The sequence below is a fragment of the Chiloscyllium punctatum genome, chromosome 7, assembly GCF_047496795.1.
Source record: "Chiloscyllium punctatum isolate Juve2018m chromosome 7, sChiPun1.3, whole genome shotgun sequence".
NCBI lineage: Eukaryota > Metazoa > Chordata > Chondrichthyes > Orectolobiformes > Hemiscylliidae > Chiloscyllium > Chiloscyllium punctatum.
In genome coordinates, this window is record NC_092745.1 from 99,064,607 (window position 1) to 99,083,696 (window position 19,090).

Below are 19,090 nucleotides of genomic sequence, written 5' to 3' on the forward strand. Positions count from 1 at the left end.
TATTGAAGTGATTTGAGCTATTAATTTAAATAGCAAACTTGCTTTCTTCTATCTTATGTTGTTGTAGTTGCACACCATATTTTTCAGAGCAATATGAGGCTATACAAAAGACAAACCTAAATATTTGTATCAAAAAAAAACTGAAGAACTATAGATGATTGAAATCAGAAGCAAAAATTGCTGGAAAATCTCAACCAACTTAGAAGAGTCACTGGATCCAAACCATTAACTTTGTTTTCTCTCCACAGATACTTTCAGACCTATTGTGCTTTTCTAGCTATTTCTGTTACTGTTTCTGTTACTAAACCTTTTGTTTTATTGCATCTTTAGGAAAATTAGTATAGTGTTGATTTTCATGATTTCAGAAAAGGCTTGACCTACAATCGCATGAAATTAGAACATTTAAGATCCTACTTCATCATCAAAAGGATGTTTTTGAGGTCTTGTTAACTCACTTTGAGGTTTTAAGCTTTTGCAGTTACATTCTGCCCCGTTTGTTCTCTGCATTGACTGGTTTTCTGCAGGGTAGTTTGCCATTGGTGCATTCAGAGATTTTTTTACTTTATTCAACATTGTTGTTGTTGTCATTTAAATATTACCATGCAAAGCGGTGAGGATGGAATTTTACTTGGGCATTAAACACATAAATGCGGATACAGCAAAACCTGCGGTGTTTTATACTGATCCACTACTATCCTTATGTCTATATTTATAGATATGCCCTGTGTACATAACTGAATAAAGAAGTGTAAGTGCTGGAGATCTCATAGAGTCATAGAGATGTACAGCATGGAAACAGACCCTTCAGTCCAACCCATCCATGCCGACCAGATATCCCAACCCAATCTCGTCCCACCTGCCAGCACCCAACCCATATCCCTCCCAATCTTCCTATTCATATACCCATCCAAATGCCTCTTAAATGTTGCAATTGTACCAGCCTCCACCACATCCTCTGGCAGTTCATTCCATACACGTACTACCCTCTGTGTTAAAAAGTTGCCCCGTCGGTCTCTTTTATATCTTTCCCCTCTCACCCTAAATCTATGCCCTCTAGTTCTGAACTCCTCAACCCCAGGGAAAAGACTTTGCCTATTTATCCTATCCATGCCCCTCATAATCTTGTAAACCTCTATAAGGTCACCCCTCAGCATCCAATGCCCCAGCCTGTTCAGCCTCTCCCTATAGCTCAAATCCTCCAACCCCGGCAAAGTCCTTGTAAATCTTTTCTGAACCCTTTCAAGTTTCACAACGTCTTTCCGATAGGAAGGAGAACAGAATTGCACTCAATATTCCAACAGTGGCCTAACCAATGTCCTGTACAGCCGCAACATGACCTCCCAACTCCTGTACTCAATACGATGACCAATAAAGGAAAGCATACCAAACACCTCCTTCACTATCCTATCTACCTGCGACTCCACTTTCAAGGAGCTATGAACCTGCACTCCAAGGACTCTTTGTTCAGCAACACTCCCTAGGACCTTACATTAAGTGTATAAGTTCTTTCCCAAAATGCAGCACCTCGCATTTATTTGAATTAAACTCCCATCTACCACTTCTCAGCCCGTTGGCCCATCTGGTCCAGATCCTGTTGTAATCTGAGGTAACCCTGTTTGCTCTCCACTACACCTCCAATTTTGATGTCATCAGCAAACTTCCTAACTGTACCTCTTATGCTCGCATCCAAATCATTTATATAATGACAAAAAGTAGAGGACCCAGCACCGATCCTTGTGGTACTCCACTGGTCACAGGCCTCCAGTCTGAAAAACAACCCTCCACCACCAGCCTCTGTCTCCTACCTTTGAGCCAGTTCTATATCCAAATGGCTAGTTCTCCCTGTATGCCATGAGATCTAACCTTGCTAATCAGTCTCCCATGGGGAACCTTGTCAAATGCCTTGCTGAAGTCCATATAGATCACATCTACCGCTCTACACTCATCAGTCCTCTTTGTTACTTCCTCAAAAAACTCAATCGTTTGTGAGACATGATTTCCCATGCACAACGCCATGTTGACTATCCCAAATCAGTCCTTGCCTTTCCAAATGCATGTACATCCTGTCCTTCAGTATTCCATCCAACAACTTGCCCACCACTGAGGTCAGGCTCACTCATCTATAGTTCCCTGGCTTGTCCTTACCATCCTTCTTAAACAGTGGCACCATGTTCACCAACCTCCAGTCTTCCGGCACCTCATCTGTGACTATCAATGATACAAATATCTCAGCAAGAGGTTCTACAATCACCTCTCTAGCTTCCCACAGAGTTCTAGGTAACACCTGATCAGGTCCTGGGGATTTATCCACCTTTACCCATTTCAAGTACATCCAGCACTTCCTTCTCTGTAATATGGACATTTTTCAAGGTGTCACCATCTATTTCCCTACAGTCTATATTTTCCATATTCTTTTTCACAGTAAATACTGATGCAAAATACTCATTTAGTATCTCCCCCCATTTTCTGCGGCTCCACACAAATGCCACCTTGTTGATCTTTTGAGGGGCCCTATTCTCTCCCTAGTTACCCTTTTCTCCTTAATATATTTGTAAAAACCCTTTGGATTCTCCTTAATTCTATTTGCCAAAGCTACCTCATGTCCTCTTTTTGTCCTCCTGATTTCCCTCTTAATTATGCTCTTACTTCCTTTATACTCTTCTAAGGATTTACTCAATCTATCCTCTATACCTGTCATATGTTTCTTTCTTTTTCTTTACCAAACCCTCAATTTCTTTAGTCATCCAGCATTCCCTATACCTACCAGCCTTTCCTTTCACCCTGACAGGAATATACTTTCTCTGGATTTTCGTTATCTCATTTCTGAAGGCTTCCCATTTTCCAGCCATCCTTTTACCTGGGAACATCTGCCTCCAATCAGCTTTCAAAAGTTCTTGCCTAATACCGTCAATTTAGAACTTCAACTTTCTCCAATTTAGAACTTCAACTTTTAGACCTGGTCTATCCTTTTCTATCATTATTTTAAATCTAATAGAATTATGGTCGCAGGCACCAAAGTGCTCCTCAGTCTGAAACAAAAACAGAGATTGCTGGTAAATCATAGTTAATGCTTTGAGTCTGGTGACTGAAAATTAGAATCGTTCTGATGATGAGTCACCAGATTAAATGTTAACTCTGCTTTCTTCTCACTGATGCTGCTAAACCTGCTGAGTTTCACCAAAAGTCCCTTATGTATATTTTGACATGTCAGGTTGTTACAGTGATGTTATCTGAAAGTATTGTTACTAGCATTAGGTGAAGTGGGTTGCAAGGAGGTTTGTGTGGAACGTTGAACCTAATGACCTGTTTCTATAATGTATGTTCTGTGAAATTTTGCATAACCAACTAATAAATGACGATGAGAGACAGTGAAGACTAAGATGCTGGAGATCAGAGTCAAAAAGTGTGATGCTTGAAAAGCACAGCCAGTCAGGCATCATCCGAGGAGCAGGAGTGTCGACATTTCGAGCATAAGCTGTTCATCAGGAATTCCTGATGAAGAGCTTATGCCTGAAACATCAACTCTCTTGTTCCTTGGATGCTGCCTGACCGGCTGTGCTTTTCCAGCACCACATGTTTTGACTAATAAATGACAATATTTCGCCTGAACAACTCTATCTGGAGAAGTGAAGGCTACATTGGCATGAAAATACAGGGAATGCTAAACAGAGGAATAGGCCATCTGCCAATTTCTGCCAATTAAATGAAGTTTGTTATGTTGGTGTCATGTGTATAACATAGGACACACCTGAATGTAGTGCCCATGAGCAGCTGGCACTGGTCATTTCCAGGACTGATTGGAAATGTTATCAGCAGCTTGTAAGCAGGACTGGATCATTGATGTAAGTTTTATCTGCACTGATGCTCCATTGCTGCCCATTGAGCTGGCGTAAATTATCTGTCAAAAACTCGGGGAAGCTGGTATTATCCAAAAATACTTAATTATGAGTAGCACAATGTTCTAATTTGCACATTTATGTTGGTATTTTTTAATAGATTGCATTCTTTAGCGATCAGTAAACAAGACAATTACCCAATTTAATGAGGCATTCCTACCCTAACCTATCAGACTTTATTACCTGAACTGAGGCGATAAGTTAAGTTAAATTTAACCACTGATGCATTCTTGCCTAAAGGAACATTCCAATCTAAAACTGAGGCGTAGTACAAACTGTTCTTCGAGATACTGGCTGTACAGTCTGTAATGATGGGTCTTCTTTTTTTAAAGGTGCATTTATGTTTCCCTATATCATCATGCTGGTCTTCTGCGGTATTCCTCTTTTTTTTCTGGAACTTTCCTTTGGGCAGTTCACCAGCCAAGGCTGCCTTGGTGTATGGAGGGTTAACCCTATGTTCAAAGGTAAGAAGGTCCATTTCAGAAATCACCGTGCTGTACAACAAGGAAAATGCATAGGCAGCACGGGAAAGCTCGACATGGGAATGTAACTTAAGAAGGATCCCGTGTTTAAAGGATATTGGAAGTATTTTCAAGCAGACACTGGAGTCATGTTTTCACAATGCAATTTAAATGCTGGCAGAGAATATTTTGTACAGCAACAAGATGTAATATCTGCAGCGATTTTGACTTGTATAACTGCAAACACCAGCTACGTCACAATCAATGAAAACACAGGACAACTATTTTAAAATAACTATTATCATGATGTTTGTTACGTTATATTACAGGAACTTGAGATACATATTAAAGAGTAACTGTTGCCTTTTATGAAAATCAAATAATTTTGAATACAATGTCATGTAACTTGATCAGACATTTCATGTTCATCGCATAATTTTGTTGCATTCTCTAGTTGTTCTTATACTTTTTTCTGTATGTTCATACATGCTAATCCATCAGGGAAAGAAAAAGAGGGTTGGATATTATCAACTGTGAACATCCCTCCCCACCCTCCACGCCCTCTTCTGTCCACCCATCCCTGTGCTTTCCCTGCCTGATGACAATTTATCTTCAACAACTTTGAACCAAATGCAGCCAAAGTATGTGCTGAATTTAAATGCCAGTAATAACACTGGTGCCTCGACTTTTTCTTAATAGACATTTGTGAGATGGGTGTGACCCTGTCAAAGTTTCCAGAGAAACCTACTAAGGTACAGCAGAATGACATATCAGACTGTTTGGAATAACAGAAAGAAACATCCAACGCATTCCCAGTCCTAGTCCTCATTCTCCCTCCTAGAAACACCATGATTTTGTGTCTTGCACCCCTACTACAAACCCTGGCACTTCTGTGTTTTGGGGCACATTCCCTTTGATTTATTTGGTTTAAGCTTCATTGTCCTATGTACTCAAGTATAGGAGTACAGTGAAAATTGTACAATGTTGCCACACACAGCGCCATCTTAGGAATGAAGGTACCGAGGTCCAAAACCTAGCCAGAAGTAGTAAAAAGAAGCACAGTTACATAAGCCCAAGAACTAGGAGCAGAAGTAGGCCGTCTGGCCATTGGAGCCTGCTCCGCCATTCAATAAGATCATGGCTAATCTTTTCATGGCCTCAGCAACACTTACCTCCCTTCTCACCATAACCCTTAATTCCTTTACTGTTCAAACAAAAATCTACCTTGGCTTTAAAAACATTTACTGAAGAAGTCCCAACCACTCCACTGGGCAGGGAATTCCTCAGATTTACAACCCTCTGGGTGAAGCTATTCCTTCTCAATTCAGTCCTAAATCTGCTCCCCCTAATTTTGAGGCTACACCCTCTTGTCGTAGTTTTACCAATCAGTGGAACCATCCTCTCTACATCTATCTTATCTATTCCCTTCATAATTTTATATTTTAATATAGGATCCCCCCTCATTCTTCTAATTTCCAATGAATATAATCCCAGTCTACTCAGTCTCTCCTGTTAAGCCAACCCCCTCAACTCCAGAATCAACCCAGTAACCTCCTCTGCACCCCTTCTCGTGTCAGTACATCCTTTCTCAAGTATGGAGACCAAAACTGCATGCAGTATTCCAGGTGTGCCCTCACTAGTGCTCTATACAGCTGCAAAATAACCTGTCTGCTTTTAAACTCAGTCCCTTTAGCAATAAAGAACAAAATTCCATTTGCCTTCCTAATTACCTGTTGTACCTGCAGACCAACCTTCTGTGATTCATGTACAAGGACACCCAGGTCCCTCTGCATAGCAGCATGCTGCAATTTTTTACCATTCAAATAATAGAAATTGCAGTTAAAATAGAAAGTTAAACATAAAGCATTACTATTCTTCTTAGAATAAGTAGTAAAATAAAGAAATAAAGTTAAAAGTTAACATGATAGTCCTTCCTAATATTAAATGGAAGAATAAAGGTAAAAGTTCAACAGTTTTCTTCCAAGATGGCGGTGACAGAGTAGCAGCAGTGTGTTTTGAGTTCCTGGTTAAGGGCTCATCCACCTCCGTCTGCTTTCTTTGTTTCTTTTTTTTCCAAATTTTTCCCATTGATCCCAGTCGCATCTTGATTGCCAGTATTGGTCCCAGCTCAATTCTCACTCCTGATCCAACCAGTTGTTCCTTGCCTTGCTGCACTTGTCAGGTGCACCTCCTATAAGGAACAATTCAGACACTCCAATCTTCACCCAGCACCCATGCCAAATGCCCCAAATTAAAATTGTGGGCATCCTTATTGTCTCTGAAACTGATTCTATACTAATTCATTGTGTGCATACAGAAAATACTGGCTTGAACCCAAGATATGCCAGACTATGTAGAATTTACCTTGTGTCTTCGCTGCTGTTCCTGCTTACCTGTTTAGTCTAATTGCTCCATGGATTTATTGCTGCTTTGTTCCATTATGTTTTTGTAAGGAATGCAACTTTTGTTCAACTTTGTTCTTGTCGTTCTGAAAAATTATCTGTAGTGGGAATGGCACGGATGATACTTGCCCTTAGAATTCATACGTCTAAGTTGCAACAATTTAAAATGTGATACAAAATTGACACCCGGGAGCCACAGTTGTGAAGATTATTGCTGTGCATTAGATGTGACAATATTTTTAAGTGCACTCCCTAAAATTAGAGCCCACAGTCTAATTAGATGTATAACAGAGAGGATATCTTTCTCTAAGGTCAGATAGAGTATTTCCATTTTGTTCACATGCTTCATGAGTGTAGCATTTCCTGACAGGAATAAAAACTAAACAACCCTGAGAAGTATAAAGTAGAATTGTTTGATTTATATTCCTTATTCTTGTGAACAGGAGTGGGGTATGGGATGATGGTGGTTTCTACATACATTGGAATCTACTACAATGTGGTCATCTCCATCGCCTTCTACTACTTCTTCTCCTCCATGACTACACTCTTGCCTTGGTCATACTGCACTAACCAGTGGAACAAGGAGGATTGCAGTAGCATGCTGAACCCCAACAGAACTGCCAACATCAGTGATCTGTCACGTAACATCTCAACATTGCTGAACCAAACTGCAAAGCGGACCAGTCCTAGTGAGGAGTACTGGAAGTAAGAGCAGCCTTTCCAGTTAAGAATAATGTAATGCTGTGGGTCCTTGATGTTAGTAGAAGCTTTCTGTTGTTTCTTTAGTTCCAATTCTCAGGCACAATTCCAAGAGCATTAGCAGTCATTTGGTTCCTCACCAATACACACTCTCCCTGTCTAATGTTAATGTTTGGAAATCTATAATGGGCACCATTTTGGTAGACGTGCCTGTCAGGCCCACAGATAATGCTTGCCCATTACTCTTCCAATTTTGACAGCGAGATTCTAATTGTGGTCACCAGTGTCACCTTGGACATTTCTATGACACTCGCCTGTCAATGGGAGTGTTTGGGCATCGTAGTGGGACATATAAAACTGTTCTAGCCTCCAATTAGAGTCTGTACCTTAATCAAAAGAAAACTGTTGTCACTTGAATGTGCAAGATTTGAAACCCCAATTCATTCTGGTCCCATCCATTTTCACATCTGCTATTCGTGGCAAGGATTGCCGAGGCAATTCTGGCTTCTGTTGGGACGCTGTGAAACTGGAACTGCTGACATAGAAAATGCCCAATTCCTTGTTGCCCTCTTACAGGCAACTGCAGGCGTTGATGTATGGATGGGGTCTGGACTTCTGAATTCCAGGCTAGTTTTCTCCTCACCCAAAAGCATCACCAAACTTACAGCAGCAAATATGAGGAAGGGGCTACATGTTTCAGGGTTTTATAAGTTGAGATTTTATGACCAGCTGAAGATGGGAACAGGTGATGCAAGGGGAATCCCAAAGGTACTGGCATCAGGCAGTATTTGGGTTTTGCCTCCAACACTGGATTCCCTTGTGTACAGGGCCTCATCAGTTGTGCTCCTATTTTCATCAGCACGATTCCATTCACTCCGTTTTCAAGTAGTCTGCTGCTATGCCAAAAGCTTCCTCCATGTATGCCTTTGCTTTTCTAGCAGCTGCCATGCCTCATTCATCCTCCAACTGTCGAGTTTTCCTCAGATCTTCATTTGAGTTCCCAAAATGTGTGGATAGATTCTGAGGGAAAAGGGAGATCCTTGAAAAGACGGCGTCTGACTTTGCTGTGGGAACTCCCCAGTATAGACACAGATGTTATTAAGTCCTGCTCAACAATACAGTCAAAGCCTCCTGCTCAGTAGGACACCCTTGAGATTTCCGAGGAAGGAATTCCGGTGCCTGGAACAGTTGGTTATTGCCCTCTTTTTCCATCCTGCAAGGGTCTCCAACACAATGGTATTCTCATAACATTGCCCTAGAGCGAAGGATGGAGATTAAGGACAGTGAGTCCTGACATTGATGGGAGTGTGGTGGAGAGCATGAGGTAAAAGAGGAGTATGAGGAAAACGAGGCAGAGGGAGTTGTTACTGAACAGAGAGGCAGTCTTGCTGGAAGACAAGGTGACTTCTGTTGTCACCATCTGCGAAGTGGACTCACTTCTCTCCTTTGCAATCCCCAGTGTTAGATCCAGGTTCTCATCAATGAAGCAAATAGACCAGGGTGCCAAGCTTCCAACTCCCCTATGACAGCTCTTTTCCCTCCAATACTTTACAAGGCTTTGGTACGAACAGCAGTTTCTCCCTGATGATGATCAGCAGCTTCATTAATGGCTGCCGTGAGGACTCTAAATTAATCCCACACTTCAGCTGATCTACCTCCGTTGCTGCCCTCACTGGCTGTAAATGGACAGTAAACCTGTTGCTGTATCAATTAAGGCTTCAACCCCAGTGAAAGTTTGAATTACAATCAGTTTGCCAGCAGAGGTAGGGTTCAGTCAGAAAAACAGACCCAGCTCCATTGGGAAAAAGTGAGGACTGCAGATGCTGGAGATCAGAGCTGAAAATGTGTTGCTGGAAAAGCGCAGCAGGTCAGGCAGCATCCAAGGACCAGGAGAATTGACGTTTCGGGCATGAGCCCTTCTTCAGGAATGAGGAAACTGTGTCCAGCAGGCTAAGATAAAAGGTAGGGAGGAGGGACTTGGGGGAGGGGTGGTGGAAATGTGATAGGTGGAAAGAGGTTAAGGTGAGGGTGATAGGCCGGATTGGGGGTGGGGGCGGAGAGGTCAGGAAGAAGATTGCAGGTTAGGAAGGTGGTGCTGAGTTCGAGGGTTGGGACTGAGACAAGGTGGGGGGAGGAGAAATGAGGAAACTGGTGAAATCTGAGTTCATCCCTTATGGTTGGAGGGTTCCTAGGCGGAAGATGAGGTGCTCTTCCTCCAGCCGTCGTATTGCTATGGTCTAGCGATGGAGGAGTCCAAGGACTTGCATGTCCTTGGTGGAGTGGGAGGGGGAGTTGAAGTGCTGAGCCACGGGGTGGTTGGGTTGGTTGGTCCGGATGTCCCAGAGGTGTTCTCTGAAATGTTCCGCAAGTAGGCGGCATGTCTCCCCAATATAGAGGAGGCCACATCGGGTGCAGCGGATGCAGTAAATGATGTGTGTGGAGGTGCAGGTGAATTTGTGGCGGATATGGAAGGATCACTTGGGGGCTTGGAGGGAAGTAAGGGGGGAGGTGTGGGTGCAAGTTTTGCATTTCTTGTGGTTGCAGGGGAAGGTGCCGGGAGTGGAGGTTGGTTTGGTGGGGGGTGTGGACCTGACGAGGGAGTCACGGACGGAATGGTCTTTTCGGAACACTGATAGGGTAGGGGAGGGAAATATATCCCGGGTGGTGAGGTCCTTTGGAGGTGGCAGAAATGACGACGGATGATATGATGTATATGGAGGTTGATGGGATGGTAGGTGAGGACCAGTGGGGTTCTGTCCTGGTGGTGATTGGAGGGATGGGGCTAAAGGGTGGAGGAGCGGGAAGTGGAGGAGATGCAGTGGAGAGCATCGTCGACCATGTCTGGGGGGAAATTGCGGTCTTTGAAGAAAGAGGCCAATACCGAACAACCCAGATGGCTTCTTACTTCAAAGACCGCAACTTTCCCCCAGATGTAGTCGACGATGCCCTCCATCGCATCTCCTCCACTTTCCGCTCCTCCGCCCTTGAGCCCCCCCCCTCCAATCGTCACCAGGACAGAACCCCACTAGTCCTCACCTACCACCCCACTAACCTACATATACATTGTATCATCCGTCGTCATTTTCGCCACCTCCAAAGGGACCCCACCACCTGGGATATATTTCCCTCCCCTCCCTTATCAGCATTCCGAAAATACCACACCCCCCGTGACTCCCTCGTCAGGTCCACGCCCCCCACCCTACCAACCTCCACTCCCGGCACCTTCCCCTGCAACCGCAAGAAATGCAAAACTTGCGCCCACACCGACCCCCTTACTTCCCTCCAAGGCCCCAAGGGATCCTTCCAAATCCACCACAAATTCACCTGCACCTCCACACACACCATTTACTGCATCCGCTGCACCCGATGTGGCCTCCTCTATATTGGGGAGACAGGCCACCTACTTGCGGAACATTTCAGAGAACACCTCTGGGACATCCGGACCAACCAACCCAACCACCCCATGGCTCAGCACTTCAACTCCCCCTCCCACTCCACCAAGGACATGCAAGTCCTTAGACTCCTCCATCGCTAGACCATAGCAACACGACGGCTAGAGGAAGAGCACCTCATCTTCCGCCTAGGAACCCTCCAACCACAAGGGATGAACTCAGATTTCTCCAGTTTCCTCATTTCCCCTCCCCCCCACCTTGTCTCAGTCCCAACCCTCAAACTCAGCACCACCTTCCTAACCTGCAATCTTCTTCCTGAACTCTCTGCCCCCACCCCCACTCCGGCCTATCACCCTCACCTTAACCTATTTCCACCACCCCTCCCCCAAGTCCCTCCTCCCTACCTTTTATCTTAGCCTGCTGGGCACACTTTCCTCATTCCTGAAGAAGGGCTCATGCCCCAAACATAGATTCTCCTGGTCCTTGGATGCTGCCTGACCTGCTGCGCTTTTCCAGCAACACATTTTCAGCTCCATTGGGAAAACCCAGCCCTGTGTATCAATAGGCTTAGTCACCAGTGGGACGTTATGATTCTGCCCTTATGAAGTCCACACACACACAAATTTGGACTAAGATCATAGAATTCAATTATGAACCTGAATTCTGGCTAAATTTTATTTCCCTTTCACTAACTGGGTTGGGGAGTTGAGTATAATTGAAATGCCATTCCTACCCGCTGCTCAAGCTGAAACGAGTGAACTCAGCAACAGGTATCAAACTAGGGTTTGAACCTGGAGTCTTTTTGGCTGTAAGATTTGCATCATACTGTGCAACTCATTTACCAACCAAGGCATTAGGCAAATATTTATCATTGCTTCAGTTCTCAAAATTGCCTTGACAGCATTAAGAGGGGCTGTGATCGCAGAATGGTTAATTGCATGACTGAGATTGCTAATTGCTCACTCAGCTTCCTGTTGATTTCTGCGTGGGAGCTCAGAAGGCTGTGAAGTCCAAGGCTGTGGCAAGAGAACATGAGATATCATGAGATCATGTGGATTGGTCTTAGGAACACTGTTTCTTAGTTCCTGTGCATATTAAATAATTGTTTATAAATAAAAACCCTTCTGTACCAAGAAGAAAATAAAATTTTCTCTGTTACTGCATCTCTATCACCAAAGAATAGTGTATGCCTTGAGAGCAAATCTAGTCTCTTCTGTGATGATCATACCGTGTTCTTCACTCCACCTTTAATGGCAGCTGTAGGATTGGGTGTTCATCCCTTCTGGGATAATCAGAGGCACAAACCTGTGTCCTGGTGGATGATGAACAGCGTACCATCCCGACAGTGATTCTGTCAAAGGTGGATGGATCAGGCTTCCTCACCACCACTGTGCAGCTAAGAACTGTGCAAACTTTTACCCTAAAAATAACAGCTGATGTTAGAATGCCTCCTGCATATCAATATGGAAAGCATTGAGGCAATGAATGACAACAATTCGTTCGTTCTAAACTGAACAGAAGAATTACAATGGAATTTGTAACTGATAAGTGAAACAAAACAATGTTTCTAAGTCAATACTAACTGAACACAGAAGAGATTAGAGCCTTTTGACTGGTTTGCTGCTGGAAATAAACAGCTATCTGTCAACCAGCTATTGAATAGCTGGAAGTAATAGTATGTTTTTACAGGATTTTCTCTGTACTATTAAAATGAAGGAAGCCATAGTTCTGTTGAAACATTTCCCCACCATAAATCTACCAAATCATTCAGCTACATTAATGTTTAACAGCAATCTGATTGGATTGGAGATTGTTATTGATCTCTATTCTCTGATTGCTTGAAATCAGACAGCGAGAGGTTGGGTGTTTTAGCATTTGAGTGCTACCAGTCTCCCTGGAGCTCTAATGTGGTGTCAATTGCAGGCACACACATTTGTGCAGTGCATGACATCAAACTGATGCAGTCATTGTCATGTATGCATGCCCATGAGAAGTATGCAGAGTAGGCAGATCATGACGTTCCTCAATGTCCTACACACTGTATAGTGGTTTCTCTTAAACTCACATTGCAGAACATGTTCAACGGCAGTTCTCTTTTGGAAATATCAACTGATTATAGATTGAAGTAGCATTGAGGAGCAGTATATGAGACCTTTATGCTCCATTAAGGACATCTTCACTGAAATAGTCCACCTGCTGCAGCCAAACTACAATATCAATACAGAGTATTGATGGAAGGAAGTGATGCTACCCCTTGATAAATCATTGGTCAGATCACACTTGGAGCATTGTGTTCAGTTCTGGGCATTTTATTTAAGGAAGGATGCTAAAGGCTTATCAAGAGTGCAAAGGGGATTTACTAGAAGGATATCAGGAATGAGGGATTTTGGATAGAAGGAAAGATGAGGAAAATTGGGCTTATTCACTTTGGTGCTGAAAATGTGTTGCTGGAAAAACACAGCAGGTCAGGCAGCATCCAAGGAACAGGAGAATTGACGTTTCGGGCATAAGCCCTTCTTCAGGAATGAGGAAAGTGTGTCCAGCAGGCTAAGATAAAAGGTAGGGAGGAGGCTTATTCACTTTGGAGCAGAGAAGCTTAAGAGATGACTTTATTAAGGTGTTCAAAACTCTGAACAATTTTGACAGGGTAAAGAAGGATATATTTATGTTATTTGGTGTGTCAGTAACTAGAGGTCACAACTGCAAGATTGTCAGCAAGAGAGCTGGAAGTGAGATGAAGAGAAACCTCTTTACTCAGAGATTTGTTAGGATTTGGAATGCGCTGGCAGTGAAAGGGGTGGAGGCAGACCCCATACACAATTTCAAAAAAGAGCTGGATATATATTTAAAAGTGATGAAGTTAGAGGGCTATGGTGATAGGACTGGAGAATGTGACTAACAGGGTAGCTCTTTTTGGGTTGGTACAAACATGATGGGTTGAATGGCCATCATCTGGACTGTAAAATTCTATGATTTTATGCTCAGTGCCTGTGACATTAAACTTTTTTCTATCCTTAGGCTCTTCTAGATGAGAATTAGAGATATTTGCAACATTCACAGTTTGGCATCTAATGTTGCAACGTCAAGATAGATGAACCTTGAAATCTAAAGAAAGCAGGCAACACTTAATTTTGACTTGCAAGGGATAAACAGGCAGTGTGAGCAAGTAACTTTCCAAGAATTACGAACATCCTCATGTTATAGGGTGTTATTGTCTGCACACATGTCAGTTTATAGACATTAGATCTCATCTCTCCCCTATAATGGAACAGAAAGGGTTCCACTCCCTCAACATCCAGCTAGTATGTTACCATAGTGAGGGTGGCAGATCAGTAATCATGAGCCACAAAGGCTTTATTTGACAACAGTTGATTGTGCCACTTGTATTTGAACCACCAAGGCAACCATAGGGTGGTTACTGGGTGAGAAGGGCTATCTGCTGGTCACAGAGCTAATGTTTCAATTTGCCATAATGAAATAATATGTTCACTCCTTGGCCTACTCAGGGCAAACTCTATAGTACTTGGAAGAGTGGGTGTTTAGGTTCATTGTAGTCTCCTGACTCCCTCATCAGGGACAGCTCCTGCCATCAGGTATATGAGAGCAAGAGATATACGTTTTTGTCCAGCTGCCCATGAAGGACTCATCTCACTACAACAGTAGTAACTAGAGCATCAATTCCCTGTTCACCAACAGTCTCACACTTCCTTTTAACTCTGCTACTGGCCATCATAGCAACCACTTGGCCAAAATGCAACATTAAAAGCCACCAAAAATAAACATCTCAAACCAAAACATATATATCTTATAATTATGCCATGTTGCATGCAGATGTCATCTAATTATCAACGTTCTTCACGTCATGTGGACCTTTGGCATATCTTAATCATCCTTCTGTATTTTTTTCATGCCACGTTCCTTTGCTTGCCTTAACAGTTTTCTCACAGTGGCTGTAAAATGGCTGATGGGAGGATGTTAAATTCTAATGGAAAAGCCTACAGATGGTCTTTGAGGATGACCTCAAGTAGCTCTGTGCTGGAGACCACACAGTTTCAGCTAGCTAGCTGACAGGGACTAGCAAGGACTACTAGCCAGTTCTAATCATCAATTGGAGGAAAGATCACTGGACTGTTGGGCCACCCTGCACACACTGCTGCCAAGGCATCAGCTGTCGGAGCTTGTGTAGCACCAAGCTTTAGCAACTTAACTTTTCGGTGTTTTATTCAGTCTTTGGGTGGCTCCACAAGTGTGTACATAAATTTGGTCACCACTTTCATACTGGAATGAATGAGCTCCAAGCTGTGCCAAGCTGATGCTCAATTCTTCAATGTTCCTTCACATTAGCTGGTGGCATTCCTGCAAGCTTCCCAATGCACTGTACATATCTATCAGTGTATCTCTAAAGACTGCTCCAGCAGTGTCCTCATCTGTAACTTTGCCTGTCAGTGAGCATGTCCATATGCTGTTTGCAGCCCACCCAGGTACAGATCCTGTCTTTCAGTTAAGGTCAGTGCCAGTGTCTGCTGCAAATGAAAATCAAGTGATGAAGCAATGTCTTCTTTATCACTCGTAATGGAGTTCCTCCACTGCCTAGGTAGCCTGCATCTCTTGACTGTCAGAAAGGAAAAAAATGTCAGAGTGAGGTTGGGATGCGTGGAGAGGAGAAAATTCAGAGTTGCATGCTTGCACCACCCCTCATCAGCTTAGATGCCATAAGAATGTTTGAGATGACGGGGTGAGGTGGGATACAAGAAGTAATATTAATTATGAGGATGTGGTTATCTTCAATGGTTTTAGTCCTGTTGTTGACCATTGCCTGAACAATGGGTGTCTCATAAAAAGTCCTTCATGGGGATTAGAATGTGCACCTGCACCAGTCTCCCTCAGATTGACTCTTAGCTCTCTCTGGGCAAGAAGGAAGGGGCAATAAATGCTGGCCTAACCAATGATACCCACATTCTATGAATGTACAGCTCTGCCCTATAATGAAAGAGAAAAATGTGTTGTGTAGCCCACTTGGTTGATATTGCAATCATTGTTGACTAATTGACAGTGTGTACAAACTGAGATGTGGATGTGAGAAACGGAACAGTGTTAAGCTGCAGGGAAGTGTATGAATTTTCATGGTTGTTCGAGTTTCTTGGCAGATCAATGATGGGGAGATGGTGACTTAAGCAATAGCTGAGCTACTCGGGTAGTTGATGTGATAAGGTATTTGAAGACATATTCATTGACCTTGACCATTCATGTGTGATCTTTGAGCTCTTTGACACTGCTTCCAGGTCTTTAGAGTTTGACTCTATCCATTGATTGGTGTGTCTAGAGGCCTTCCTTCCCCAGACCAATGCCTGAAGGACATTTCTCCTAAGACCTGCAGTGTCGTGCCTACGAATGGTAGTTGTTCTCTCCCTATTGAGTTATTTTTCACTTTTTCCAGCTACCTCCAACCATAACATCCAGTGACTGGTCCCACCACATATTGCACGTCCCCTCTAAGAGGTGCAAGCTAACCATAAGCAATGCATGATAGCTTTAAGTGATGTTAGCCATTCATATTGTTATACATCTGCTGCTGCATCTAGGTAATCAACAGTGTAGTTAACACTGGCTAAGTACAGAAATCATTGAAATAAGTAGGGCAACAAAGTTACACTGACTGCATTGCAGGTTACTGTTCCATTGTGAGTCCTTGACCATTTTTTGGGGGTATTTAATTTGATCCCAGTTCCCTGAATTGGTCTTCAGCAGATTAATCAGTAACTTTGTTATTGTAGATTAAATAATCTGTAATTAATTTGTGGGTCAAAAACAAAAATAAATTACGACAACGTGAATTTCAGAATGTTTGATCCTGATGGAGAATATCAAAAACTACAAGATTCTGATTCAGAAGTTAGAGACTCACGTGCAGGCTTGGTGTTGTCAAAATCTGATGCTTTCCCATCTTTCATATCATTTTACCAATACCATTTATACCCATATCTGTTGAAATAGTCATCAAGATAAAATATACCCCTGGGTTGGTTAGACAGGAGCCGGGTTAAGTATCTCATTTGCTGATCTTTGTGAAATGTCAGTATAAAGAAATGTACTACTGAGTCACTTGCCATTGATTGTAATGTGTTCTACTGAAATGGCTAGCATTAGAAATATAGTAAGGACAGCCAGCCTGATTAAAAGAAACATTCTGAATGCATTTTTAAAACCATTAACACAGGGGTGTCAAATCTGATGCCATGGAAACATAAATTATGCCAGGACCAAATTACGCCAGAACCCATTATTTTCTTTCTGTTTCTGCAGAATTTGCAAATAGGCTTTCCTGGGTCAGAGGGTGTGTACTGTGGGAGGGGACAGGGGATAAGGATAGTGGAGGGAACAGAAACCTTTCCCAGACTGAGAGTTTGCTTGTTCCACAATCTTGTTGAGGAACAGTCAACCAAGTATACAGAGTGAAAGCAGGTATTCTGATCTGCAAACCAGCAGATGTGGATCCCAGCGTGACTCTAAAGCTGTCACTGACTTGGAATCATTCCAGCACCCAAACTTCTCTCAGAATAGGTATCCACCTGCCAGGTTTTAAGGCCTGTTAGGACTAAGAGTATATGGATGCTTAGTGACAATTCCAACCACTGGCATATTTTAAATGCTGCACAATAAATCTTTTCTGCAACATTGTTTTATCGGAAATCCTGCCCATAGAATATACTTATGATTTAACTATTGAGAGTTTGGGTGTGGAATATCGTTTTCGAAGGTTGCAGAAAATGTGTCAGCTGTTATTGCCATGAATGGTTATAGTATTTTACCTGCTGTGCTCCCCTTTTAATGGCGAAATCAGCTATAAGTATTTGTTTCTTATTGCGATGTTGTCTTAATTTGTTTTTCTTCCAAAAATCCCAGTTCTCTGTAGAAGCTGAGACCAAGGTAAGTTACAGAAAAGTCACGTGAGTTTGATGGAGGTGAAAACAATATGCTGGCCTTGGAATTTGGACTGACTGTGATCATATTTATTGACAGCTACTATGTGCTGAGGATATCCAACGGCATTGGTAATTTTGGGGAGATTCGCCTGCCTTTGCTGGGCTGCCTAGTTGTAGCCTGGGTTGTGGTCTTCCTCTGCCTCATTAAAGGAGTCAAGTCTTCAGGAAAAGTAAGTGCACTGTTCATATTTACAAATACACAAATGGCAACACAATGTCTTGAAGTACGGGTGTAGCTGACTGCAGCTAAGGAAACCTATTTGGTGGAAGAAAGGGGGAGGAAGAACTGGAGTGGTAGTGACTTCTAAAGAGAGAAAAGCTAGCGTTTCCAGATCAGAAGCAATTTTACAGATTACAAGATGAATCTCCTTAACAGGCCCCACTTCTCCTGTATAAGGACTGACAGATGGAGGCTTCATCCCTGAACCTGTACAAATCGGATATGTCAGGTGGAATGTATTGTTGCTGACATTGATCCTATTCCACTGGTCAAGGAGCCATTGGGAAACCTGCATCACCTCTTTGGGGAAATTAGGTGTCTATTTGGCACTTAACTGGCTGGAGTTGGGCCTCCTCCAGTATTCAGGGATATTTAGCAGTGCCTGCAGGAGTGGTGGTTGCTGCTGGTAGTACTTCCGGGATCATCGATGGATCCCTGGACTCAGGTAAGTGAAGCAGGAATGGGAGTCTTGGGAGGAGAGGCAGGAAGGTTAGAGGCTGGAGCAGTTCGGTCACTTTCAGAGGCCACTCACTTCCTAACGTCAGGTGTCTCGGTCAGGCATTAAGTGGAGGAAATCTATGCTGTTTACATTTAATTCTTGACTCATCACTAAATTCAGGAATAGTTAGTGTCAGTTGGGTCAAAATAATCCTAATTGAAATTGTGCCGTAAGTGAGCGATGGACCACATTGGCGGGTCCAACGTAAACATAAGATGGTTTCCTGTTATTGGGAAATTGATTATGTAGATTTGGTCACCATGTTCTCTGACATGATGGACAGGATTAAATCCAGCCCAAAGAAGTCAGTAGAAGCCAAAGCAGATAGATTCTTCCTGCTGAGACCCCTCTCCCTAACGATGTATCCAAGAAAGCAGCTCATTTCTGAACTTGGACCCGAAACATTTCTGCCCTAAACTACAATATTAACAGAAAGATACAAGAGAAATAAATACCTGGGCATTTTATAGATTAAAGGGAAATTTATTGGACTTCTTATATATCACTGTGACCAATCTGATTTCTCCCAATACCACAC

General features: G+C 42.9%; 1 protein-coding gene across 5 annotated transcripts in view; it reads left to right on the forward strand.

The window, feature by feature from the left end:
• slc6a9 (solute carrier family 6 member 9) overlaps window positions 1–19,090 on the forward strand; it is a 237,387-nt gene that overhangs the window by 190,398 nt on the left and 27,899 nt on the right. For all 5 annotated transcript variants that reach the window (XM_072574415.1, XM_072574417.1, XM_072574419.1 and 2 more), the window contains 3 exons: window positions 4,229–4,360; window positions 7,203–7,464; window positions 17,871–18,003. In XM_072574415.1, coding sequence (XP_072430516.1) covers window positions 4,229–4,360; window positions 7,203–7,464; window positions 17,871–18,003 — 527 coding nt within the window. The remainder of the gene's footprint in view (window positions 1–4,228; window positions 4,361–7,202; window positions 7,465–17,870; window positions 18,004–19,090) is intronic.